The 12,493-nt window shown below is 39.1% G+C and overlaps 1 protein-coding gene across 2 annotated transcripts in view; it reads right to left on the minus strand.

Annotated features, from left to right (window-relative positions):
* The window catches only part of RFX4 (regulatory factor X4), an 88,988-nt gene that overhangs the window by 41,148 nt on the left and 35,347 nt on the right, over nt 1–12,493 (minus strand). For both annotated transcript variants that reach the window (XM_071549751.1, XM_071549750.1), the window contains exons 5-6: nt 5,273–5,334; nt 446–659 (exon numbers count right to left, since the gene is read on the minus strand). In XM_071549751.1, coding sequence (XP_071405852.1) covers nt 446–659; nt 5,273–5,334 — 276 coding nt within the window. The remainder of the gene's footprint in view (nt 1–445; nt 660–5,272; nt 5,335–12,493) is intronic.

Consider the following 12,493-nt stretch of genomic DNA (forward strand, 5'->3'; position numbering starts at 1 on the left):
TGAATAGAACCAGAAGACTAGCAAGCTCAGCCAAGAGAAGCCAGAACATTTTTGTCATATGTGTGGATAGGATTCTCTTAATTTCTAGTCTAAAAACATAAGAAATACACTTCTCTGCTCAAGAAAGCATCAGACCTGTTTTTCAGTGTGTTCACACATTAGAGAGCTATAACATATCTAAAAAAATACCATCGAGCTTCACTTGCTTTATGTAATGTAACTTTTAAAAGAGTGTGCATGGGCTTTAGATATATTGTACAGCTGACGGTGTCAGCTCTCTAAGGGAAGATATTTCTATTAGATCAAGTAATTCAGTCCCCCATAAATCAAGTCAAAGTATTATTACACTTAGTCTGATTTAAAGTCTTTATATAGTAGACAAAGCTTTCATCCAGAGCAGGAAAAAAACTTAAGACAAGCTGAGAAAAGATTTCCAAAGTGTTACCTTCTCCTCTGGCAGACTGGCTGGCAGATTTAGATCTTTGACATTTGGAAACTCTGGCAGTAATGTTCCCAGTTTGGATCGTGGTGAATACGCCACTGTCTGTTTGGTTACTTCTTTTTTTCCTGTTTCATTGACCCAAGCTGCTCCTTTTTTAGAATACATCACATCATAATACTGGGAGTTTTCTTTCACTGCAATTCCGTAATAATGGTACCTGATACATAGAGAAGTATATTTAATAAAGTGAATTGTTTGAATTTTTTTAAAAAATGCATATGGAGGCAAGAGAAACTGATAATGCTGATGATTTCTACAGCAAAACAGATTGGGCAATAGTTTATATATTATTGACAAGCATTGATTCAGTAGCAGAACATTGTGGTAACATATTGAGCTTACAATTCTCATTCCTTCTGGTAAAAGCTGGGTAGAAAAATAATGGAATTCCAATTTTTTCTTCTTAGTAAAAAAGAAAAAAGCATCCTAAAGCTACTTGCTGGCAGAGCTCTGCTGTGCAGCTGCTCCTTTAGTACAGCAACAAGCAGAGGTACAGACCCTCTGGACTGGCCCTTCTGTTGTTTCAGTTTCCCAATTCTCAGACTGTTGAGGGCTGATTTGGTTTCTGAAAAGCAGGAAGCTTTATTCTAAGTAAATTGCTCAGAAATGTTTCAAAAATTGAAAACACTTCAGAGAAAAGAGGGTGGGTTGAAGGTTTGTGCTGGAAAACAATGAATGGTAGGAAACGTACAGTTCAAATTATTTGCTCCATACCCTCCCATCAGCACTGGGCTCAGGTCAGTGAGGGATGCTACACAACACTGTCTGTGCAGACCACATTGGGAATTACACAGTGTAGCTGTGCTATAAAAATGGATTGGTGGCCTTATGGCACAAGTTTATGCTACAACTCAGCTTTATTATAGGTGCTGATGGAAGCACTGATCATCAAGTAAAACCCTTGCATCAAAGCAGCAAAGGTAATCTTACTCCTTCCATAATTTCCTACCTTTTATTTCAGTTTCTTGGCTTTAGGAATCACCAACCCATCAGCTAAATTTGCAATGATTACAAAAGGCATTACAAGATTGTATTTTTGGTGTAGTTTTGCACCAGCCTAATTTCCTAGAGTGATCCTTCACTTCTCTCCTTATAGCCTATCAGATCATGATGAGACATTGTCTTCTGGATCCCACTATGGTGGCACAAGAAGTTATTATCTCTGCATGTCTCTGGGCTCTCCAGTGAGTTACTATTTCAGAGTGCTGCCACCAGATCTGTTCACTTGAATAGACATGAATTAGCTTTAGGTAAAATCAGCTGGTTCTACCAAGGCCACGAATTTAATTAATGAAAGAGTAGCGTCTAAGTGATACTAGTTTAAACCAACTCAGGTGACCTTTTTCCTTTTTTTCACTCATTTGTCCACAGATCAGTGTATGTCACAATCCTCATCAGAAAATAGTGGCAAAGATCTAGAAACCCAGTCCTGTCCTGCAGCATAGATGGGCTGAGTGGAGGCCTGGGGAGTTGTAGCAAACTTCTAGTATGTGGTTCCCTTGCCACACCCACTGAGGACATTTCATATTTCCCATTAAAAATGAAAGCTATCTTGAACTCAATATTGAGTAATCTAAGTGAAATTTATTAAAACATTAAACTGAGATGGTATGAAAGGGATTTCCTAGCTTCAATACCTTAGAAAGCCACACTATTGGCTCCAAATCTGCACATCAAGACTCAGGTCAAAACATGCATTCTGCACCATAAACCAGGCTCCAGACTGTTGGTGACCTGTGTCAGGTACCTAATGGCAAGTTTGTGCTAACACTGGGCTTGTGACAGTGGCTACAGAAGTTTGGCTTTTTAGCTTGAATGATAACACCCAGTCTGGTCTCTGGGAGCTGCCATGCATGCACTGCATGTAAGACCCATAAAAATCACATATGTCCTGTGTGCTACATCTGGGATAGGGGAAAACAAAAGGAAATGCTACAGGGAGCCAGCACTAAAAATTGCTGAGGGAAGTGGGGGCAGAAGGAAAAAGTGAGAGCAAGCAGGACTGCTAAATTTCTAGATGGACTGAGAGGTTTCTATAATTTAAAGAGAGGTCAGTCTCATATCAAGTTTTGTCTTTAATCAGCCAACAACAACAACAACAACAACAACAAAGCCTGGAAAATGTAGTAAAATTTCACTGTGCATTATTTAATTCCTGGTATGCTACACTTGGCTGCAAACTACATAAAAGTGGTTTTTGTGTAGCTTCAAAATCATATAGAGAACAGTAGCCAAATTAACTCCAGAATTTTTCAAGATAGATTCTTCCTTCAGTAATTTTACCATCCCAAATAGCAAACACGCACTGAAGTAGTTTACACAGATTCTTTTTCAAACACATTTTTGTATTTCTATCACAAAAAAAAAAATCCAATAAACAGGGCTTGAAAGTTTGATATGTAGAATAGCATGCAGATAACACAACTTTTTTGTGTTAAATGGTGGAATGCTTTTCCCCTCATGGATTGGTTATCTGCAGCACTCCTTCAAAGAAAGAAGCAGAATTCCCTTCACACCATGTAGCTTCCATAGGTTTAACCAACGTCTTGTGAACGTAACTGAAGAGTTTCAGACTACAGTACAGAAAGAAATTGGCTTTTATGTGTAGCTGCCTTCTCATGGCTCACCTGTGGTGGAACTGTTTCTAAGCTCAACGCAACAGAGAACAGCTGCATTTTTACATCAACAAACCCAGCTGCAAAAAACAAAGGCTCACAACTGCTGGCCAAGAGTATAGCACCATTGCAGCTCTGAACTTTTTAATGTTACAAGGCAGCCATGCTATAAAGAGACTGTGGGCAGAACAGTGTGAAGTCAGCTAATCTTAACCACTTCTACAGCAGAATTTCCTTTGGCAGTAGCAGGGAAGTGGAATGAAAATCATACTGGCAGCAGTCGGTCAGCACAGCTGGTGACAAAGGTACTGAAGTGTTAATGCCTAAAGTAAGTTCTTTACATAACACTTAATAGGAATGCAGTCAGATGTTTCTGGGAACAAAAGCAGAGCTCGGTTACAGCTGGGCTGGGTCTTCCAAGAAGTGTATTTATCATAAATAAGTACAGCATGCTTGTAGTCTCTCTGTGCATGTGACAGAAACACCTTATTTGCTATACAAGGAACAGTACCATTGCAAAAGTGGCATGAAAAGAGTATGTGACCTGAAAGCTGCTCTGACAGGCAGCAGGTTAGGAGGAAATTCTGCAAGAAATATTAAGTCTCCTCAATTTTTACCCCCTTTGAGAGTAAAGAGACAGCTTCTGGAGGTGCAAGACACCCTCAATCAGCAAATCAAGTTTGTTTTGCCCCTCTGAGAGATTCCAAGAGCTGTGGGAGAAGCTCCAGCTTGGAAATACAGCAGTGCTCACTGCTTTCTTTAAATGAGAAGACAAATAACAAAGTTGTAGCTGATATAAGAGTGATTTGATGGCTGACAGTGGGTACTTTTATATGAATGCACCCATAAAACAACTTGTGTACAGTTTCATTCCTTCTTTATGAACTTCCACAAAACTCACATTCAGTGCTAAATCCTGTTTCTCTGATTCTGTAGCTATCATGCTTTCCTAACACACTGTTGGACTAACTCAGAGTTTCTGCCTGAGAGATTTTTGGTGGCTTTGATGTAACTCTGAATTTGCATTGGGGAATGGATTTCAAATTTTCAATTAGCTGCTTTAATATGTCTGCTCTAGAAAAAGAAAGCTTAGTTACAAAACCCAAGAAAATATCAAGCTGAGGAAAAAGCCATTTTGTTCCATCAGAGAGATACTTGGCAGGGACAACTTGTTAGAAGAGCACAGTAGAGCTAATTTTAATGGCATTTCTTTTGGCATCTTAGTTCCTTTTTTCCTTCAAAGAACAGGCCATTCTAGCTTTAGCATATAAGTTCAATTCTAGTAGCATATTTTCTTTTCAGCATGTAGGAATATTGTGTTTCTAGGCTGTGTTATGAACATTTACCAACACAATTTTGCAAACACACGACCTCATTTTTAATTTTCCTCTCGGTTTTGCACTTATGAACTGCAGACACTGGCCTTATGCTATCCTGTAGGATTTTGTGAAGGCTAACCAAGAAAAGAATATTTTATTATTTTATGGGCCTTATGTTTGCTGAATAAAGATTCAAAGCTCCACTGGAAATGCCATGAAGTCCACAAGCAGATAGAAGGATAAAACCATCACTGTATCCTCTACATAAATCGGTAGAATCACATCTTGTCAACAACTGGAAGAAGTCAAATACTCCAGGAAGTGCATTCTTCATTTGGAATCAGTTTCTCATTCTGGAACTAGACTAACCTGCTTTCAGGAAGTATAATCTTTTGGATAAGGCAATAAGCTAATTCTGGATCACTTAAAGGTATGTTGGATTTCATTACACAGGCAAAATTGATGTTAATTGCAGGTGTGTGGACAATTTCATTTTAGGCCCATTTATGTTCCTACCTAATTCTAGACAGCATTCCAACACCTGAGCAGCTCCATTACTCCTGGATGTGAATGTCCTTTACATTGTGTAAAGTGACTTGAGATGAAAAACAATATAGGAACGATATGGAAAATATTGCTGATGAAATCAGTGAAAGGCTCCATTAGATCACCCTTGCAGGATCACTGCTGAATCAATAAGATAATGCAAAGATTGCAACAGAACCTCTATTAAAGTAATTTTAAGTCCCTAACTGGATAAATTATTCTTTGTTCTTACACTGTTCTGTTCAGATGGGGCCCTGTGCAACATGATAATAACACTATACTCTGCTTACTTTGATTGGCCTCTGGTTCCAAGTCTTCTTGTTGTTAGCTGTGGAAACTGCTGCCTTATTATCTGTAAATAAATAGAATTGATATTAAGAAAAATGGAAAAGCACATTTATTAATATTTAAAATAATGTAGTCTTTAAGACAGAAAAGCAGAATGTCAGCAAAATACATGGCAGGAGAAATAAGAAATAAAGCTTTTTATTTTTCCATTACTGAAAGTGGGGAAAGAGACTTTAAACTTCAGTATTACTCCATTAACTACCATTAATTTAAATACTTTCAGAAGTCACTAGAGTAGAACTTATTTCCTTAAAAACCTCAGATCAGTTCTGTCTCTAAACTAAGGAGTATTGTAATTAGAAATGGCCTACTATTTATTTGTCAGTTTGCAGGATCAGCAAAATTCTGTACAAACTCTAACAAAGTTCTTCAAAAACCTGCCATTAAACACTTATTTTTCTGAAAGATGATTCTATGAAAAGATTTTGGTATTTGACAGGGGTACCATTTCTACCAAGGAAGACTCTCTGTGATATTTGTAGATACCTCATAATCAATTTACCCTCTACAGAAAACAAGTGCATCTCAGAAACAGCAGGATCCCATCAAGAATCTGGACTCTAGTCTGTCAACAGACATTAAAAGAACATTGCTACTGTAAAACAAAACTTCTTTAGCGCCAGTTGCATTTAAGGAAATGGATTAATGAATGTAGATTGTGCCTTCAGTCATCAGAGCCTCCACCAACCAGGCTAATCCTGATGGAAAAGTTTTGTTGTAGTTGCTGGAAAGATGGTGCTCAGCATCTTACAGGATTGAACCTGATTCTCTGTGTGGTCCGAAGTAGGAGGAAAATTTTTCTGCGACGTCATGCAAGAAAGACTTCAGCAAGCCTTGAAGATTCACTTGCAAAGGAATTTCTTGCTTTTAAAATTTGTAATCCATTTTAGTTGTGTTTTCGTTATTTAAATTGCTAAATGCTTCCTCTTTTGGGGGAACACCAACTAAGATTAAAGGAAAACAAGCACACAAGATGGAATATAACTGCTCAGCTAGAAAAAAGTCAATTTAAATTGATTAGATAATATGGATTTTTTTTCTCCATTAACCATTTTACCAGAGTGATAAATATTTAATCCTGATTGATGACTGAAAGCTTTGGAACACGTATTTGGATCAAAAGGTGCTATACAAATAAAGACATTGCAATGTCACATATTTGACCATTTCTTCAGTAATGTGTTGTTTTTGTTTTTGTTTGGTTTTTAGCAAAGATACAATTGTCTCCCCTTTGTATCATGTAAAAATTGACTTGTGTTTGTTTCGAAGAGCTTTGCTTAACATGGCTGATGTCAAAAATGCGGCATAGACTCAGAGTCGCTAGGTTGTTCTGCTTTAATTTCTGGAGCAAAACTTCAGCAAACAGTAAAACACTTTTGTGGAGCTGTGAAAGTTCAGCCTAGCTGTTTGATAAATGAGCAGACAGGCAAGCAGCCCTTCTTTCTTTTTTTGTATGGATTCAATGAAGCCTGCCTAAAGAACACCACATGCTGTTCCAGCTACTGATCTAACATTCCGCAACATCTCAGCCTTCCAAATTCCCTTTAATTATACATTAATCCCACCCCTCTCTCTTTCATTTTCTGCAGACAGGGCTGGGGGCTCCACAAGGCTGTGGGAAAAAAGGCAGCGTTGAAGAACTACTTTCTGAGGATGGTTTTTTTGGGCTAAGGGATTTTTTTAAGGTTGGCTGCGTACGTTTTTTGGGGTTTTGGTCGGGGTTTTTTTGGTGACAGTTGTCACTTAGAAAGCATCAATCCTCTCCAAAAGCTGATTTTGCAGCAGTTGACTTAATATTACAGATAGTTTTCCTCTATTTTTTCTTTTGGAACAAGATGAACCCATATTACTTTCAAGTCTTTCTAGTAGCAATGAAGTGTTACAATGCACCCTGTAAATGCTACTTTATGAAACATATGCTGTGGGACTTCCTGGGATTTAAATAAATCAGCCTATTTCTACATACCAGGGCAGGGGTGATCAGGAAAAGAGAAGAATAATGAAGCAGTTTATCAGATGATCTCTTCTTCTTTTCTTTGTATGTTTCTTTTCTAAGTCCAGTGCATTTTAAATGAGACACATCTTTCAAAATACATCAAAAAATTATGCACTACTTAAAATACTATTTACCAATAATTAAAAAAAAAAGAGAGAGAAAATAATCTAGTAAAGAAAAAAAAAAGAGGCATACTAATACCTAGGTTGTTGTACACATATGCATGGGTATTAATGTTTGTGTTTGGAATAAAATGAGTCATGCACTCAAAGAACTATCTTTTCACATAAATGTTTATATTAAGCTATGTTTCTGTGAATCCCTGTGCAATGATACTGGTAAATACAGGACAAAGTGGAGTTCACTGTGTGCTGAATTCAGCAGAAAAAGTAGAGGGTCCAAAATGATGATTTTAAAATAATTTTCAGCCTGAAATGTCACGCTATAAAATACATCATTACAAGTTTAATATTTATTAACTTTTGATGACCTACAGAGAAAATTAGTTCATTTTACAGTCCTGTGGGGAGGGAAGGAGGTTCTAATTGTCAGACATGAAAAGTCAGATTTGTATCTGAAAACCAAGTTTGAACATTTCTCTTTCATCACTGCAGAGAGGTTGCACAAGCAAATGAATCAAGACCAGACCATGCAGTTTGCATTGCTTTCTGAATGGAGCCCAGTCCCTGTTCTCACAGCAGCTCTGGCTTCTCAACAGAAACAGTGGCAAAAGATCTCATGAGTGGTATCCAAAGGAATTTTGGAGTGAACGGACCTTTTTACCATTGTCCTTCAGTGGAACTGAAATTTCATCTCCCACTTCTCCAAAATGACCCCAGTTCCAGCTGCCCTATAAGATCTGCTGAGTAAAAAGGTAGGAGTTTTACATTTTCCAAGTAAAATTTCACCTAAATTACACAGCAGTTTTGACTGTTAGGCATTATTTTATGCTACCTGGCTTTTTGGTTTTGAGACAGATGTAGACCAGGAGTTTCACATGGAAATAACTTCTGTCCCTACTATATTAGCCTCAGAAACCAGTGCTCCAGTAATTTCTTTCTCAGTTACTAAACTTCATTGTGTTCTCCCACTCCTTCCTCTGTGCTCTGCTTAAGACCTGATCTTTTCTTCTGCCTACCAAAGATCTTCTATGCCTTTCTTGATTAAAAACAAAAATATTAAGAAGTGCCTTATCTTTTCCCAGCTCCACAGTTCTTCTGGTGTGTGGTAACTGCACACATAATAGTCAGAAGTAATTTCATTATAAAAGAACATAGATATAGTTTACACCTTTTCAGGGGACTAGTATAGCCAGGTCAGCATTTTTTTAACCCTTTTGTAGACAGTCCTGGACACATGTTTTTCAGGATGTCTATGCAAGTAAGAACATAAGGAGATGTTTTTCCTTCTGACAGGCAATAACCTTGACACTGAATATATGGGACAGCCAAAGTGAATGCAGGAAAAAAAAGTCTTCTCACATTCTCTCATACTGAGATAGCAATGCTGGTAGCACAACATTCAACATATATTGCATGGATCTTGGAGCTAACAGGATTTTTATCTCTTTTCAGCTTTTCAAACCTAATAGAGGTGTCTGAATAAGCTTGAATTAAATATCTAGTTACTTATGTTTCTGGTCACTCTTAAAATAAGGCAATAAAAATTAAATGGGTTACTTGAGCATCTGTGTAAAACACAGAAAGATTTATGAGCAACAACTAGAAAAATGCACTTCCTCTGCACAGGTCTGTATTACAGTCTGCACAATCTATTAACCTTAGACATGGTGAGCTTCAGGAGCTGTTCTGTAACCCACAAAGGGCTGCAAGGGGGCATTCCTTCACCCTGATTACTGCCAGCTGCAATTTCTGCCACTGCCTCTCTCCTCACATCTCCAGTACTGTAACATTCCAACACAAGCAGGGCCAGGCCCAGCTTTAAAATGGGGAATCACAGAATCCCAGAATGGCTTGGGTTGGCTGGAACCTTAAAGGTCGTCTAGTTCCAAACACTCTGGCATGGGCAGGGACGTTTTCACAGAATCACAGACTGTTCTGAGTTGGAAGGGACCCACAAGGATCATCGAGTCCAACTCTTAAGTAAATGGCCCACATAGGGGATTGAACTCATGACCTTGGCATTATTACTTTTATCACTACACTGTGACCCATCACTCTCATTGCATTCAATATCAAACTGTCAACTTCATATTTCCCAACTATTCCACCCAAATTTGTCTATGATATGAGATGTAAAAACCAAGAAATATCCAAAAGAAAAGAGCATAATTAAAGTAGTCCATTACAAATATAATTCCTGTCTCTGAAATCCACAAAAGCATGTAAAGAAAAAGAGAAGAGCTGTGACTGTGTCTATACCATCTATAGTCCTCGCTGGCTTATTTGCATGGCCAGGACAGAATGCTGTAATGTATAGGCTCAGTACTCTTGACCACAGATCTATTGCCTTTTTAGATTCAATAAACTGCCCATTTCTCTCCAGTCACTTTCATAATTTTCAGAATAGGGCATGGTCCAGCTGTAGGATAAGAACTTGTTTCTGTCCTAATACATCTCAACTGATACTGCAAAGCAAGGCAGAAAAGCCTAGTGGCACTTTCTCTAATGCCTGTGGCCAATTCTGCCTGCTAAGGAGATCAGATTCCATGAGGAACTCCAGCTGAGCTGGACTCTTCAGAGAAGCTTGTGAGACCTCTCCTCAAATTCGTCTATCTACAACAATATCCTCCTTCAGCAGTTCCTCTGGCCAGGTGGAATTCAGCCTAAGGCATGATCAAGCAGTTTACTGCATCCAAACAAAACTGCAATCATCAAATGCTCTGACTCAGATCCTTAGCTGAGCTGCAGCCACTTTTGGTGCTGACTTGCCAAAGCCAAGCAGATCTAAAATCCTGCACAACTGCCCTTGCTCTGTGCTGGTGCCAGCACACTTAGTGCCATCTCCCAGCATATCTGTGGGAAAAGGCTGAGTGCCAGGATCCTTGCTCTCTGGCAGACCCTGCGCTGTAAGCACAGCCCTAGGGATGTGTTGACAAGGCACAAGGTAAAGCAGCCCAGGCCCCTCTGCTTCACACTTAAGACCTCACTGGAAGCCGATGTTTGAGGTGGCAAAGCCACTAAAAATCCCATTGCTACAGGGCATTGGGAAAGGAAAAGTTGCTCCAGAGAAACTGAGTTATGCTTATGGGTTTTCTTACTCCCCAAGCTCATGGAGAAAACTGCAGTAGTCAGGAACCTGCAATAATACAAGGGATCAGTGAAGCTGAGGGAAAGGAGCAAAGACCTTTCCAAGTACATTGTAGGATCACCATTCCCCACACCAGCACGAATGCCTGCTTCTGCAGTACTTGTTTTATTACAGCCCCATCAGAGGAGCTCAACCTAGAAGGTTCTGAATTGGGAAGAAAAGTCATAGTTGTTAACTGTCCTTCAGTCAGGAACCTCAGTTGTTAAAAAGAGGTAAAGGAAAGGCAGGGACTGCTCAGATAGCACTGACAGACTGATACAGTCATTTGGTGCAGTAACAGAAAACACATCCTCAGATGCAGATTGGTTTTTTCTCAGTTCTAGTTTTGTACGCAATATTGTAGAAATTGTTCATAATAAAGCAAGTGTTATTTTAGTCTATCAGAAGAGAGCACTACTAGTAAATTGGACTTTGCTATATCAGCTACTATTGAGGCTACTTAGGAGCAAATTGATATTAAAGAAATAAAAAATACATCTTCAGGGAAGTATCTCCTTATGAGCAACAGCAGACAATTTCCTGATGTATGCATTTCAATGCAAAGACAAATCAGAATGCAATCACAGCACAACATCATTATCAAAGAGCTTTCAATAGAGGTTTGTCTGTTCTTTTCAAGCATTAAAATCATATAGTATGATAGCATGAAACTGTAAATCCTATTAATGCTAATCGTGCTTGGAGCAGAAGTCCTGCTGACAAAACTTCTGGGTGTAGAAATAGTGCATCGTGATAAAAACAGGATCTGGCTTGTATAGTTTGTACCTCCCTGGAGCAAAGCAAACTATCAGGGAAAAAAAAGTTCTTCCTTAACCAATATTAAGCATCTGTTGTGGACTTTGCCCTTTATGTAGTGAAATGGGTTTATTGGAGCAAAGCCAGTCAGGAAGAAACAAAATTCATGCTAGTGTGCATCCATGTTAAACCTCTTCATGCTGCCAGAGAGATGTAAAAGGACCTCAGGCTGGGGGGAGAGCCACCCTGAGAAGTGTCAACATTCTTCATTTTCCTTCTCAAATATTAATCTGTTACTGCTTGTCAGAAGACATATCAGGAAAGCCCCAAAAGAAAAAAAGAAAAACCGAAGAGGAAAGTCTTTAACCTCCAGGGGGCACATGGGAGTTGTGGGAAGGACACCTCATGAGGATGCAAAGGTTTCACCACAGACATTCAGTGTTCTGTGTGAGAGGTATGGCAGGGTCCGGCAGGGAACTTAGCACTGCACAGTAAATTGAAAGCAGTGAACTGAGGACACAAAGGATGGGATAAAACGCTGCCGATGAGGAAGATTACATCTTTGAAGGTCTGGCTTAAGAAAACCATGTACATATAGGTCACAACCCCCCCCCCCAAACAAACAAAAACAAACAAAAACAAACAAACAAAAAATCAGCGTTGAAAATAAAAGTGAAAGAGAAGCTCGAAAACCTGCCAAGCCAGTGAACAACTGGGTGGTATGGTACAGCCAGTATAGCCTTATGGTACCCATCCATACACAATAGCTACTCAGGGGCTTGGAAATGCTCAGAACTTTCCTGTGGCAGTGAAGGCCCCAATTCAGAATGACTTAGCTTTTGCAATTAAACTCAGTGAGAATAGTGAGTCAGAGTCATCATCCACCACCATAATTCTTAACTCAGTGTATTAATTATCACTGGTATTTTATGTTAACATGTTGCTCAGAAAAAAAAAACAAAACAAAACAGAACACAAAACAAAACAAAAACCACAACCCACAAACTCTGCCTGCAGCTGGCAGTGGCAGAACTCTCAACTGGAAACACCTTAAACTGACACACCAAATGCACAAGGTCCCAGAGCAGAGCCCAAGGCATTTACAGCACAGGGCTGAGGGGCACAAGGCTGCCGTCCTTTTTAAATGACCTCAGCAACACGG

Source organism: Pithys albifrons, chromosome 3 (assembly GCF_047495875.1).
Source record: "Pithys albifrons albifrons isolate INPA30051 chromosome 3, PitAlb_v1, whole genome shotgun sequence".
NCBI lineage: Eukaryota > Metazoa > Chordata > Aves > Passeriformes > Thamnophilidae > Pithys > Pithys albifrons.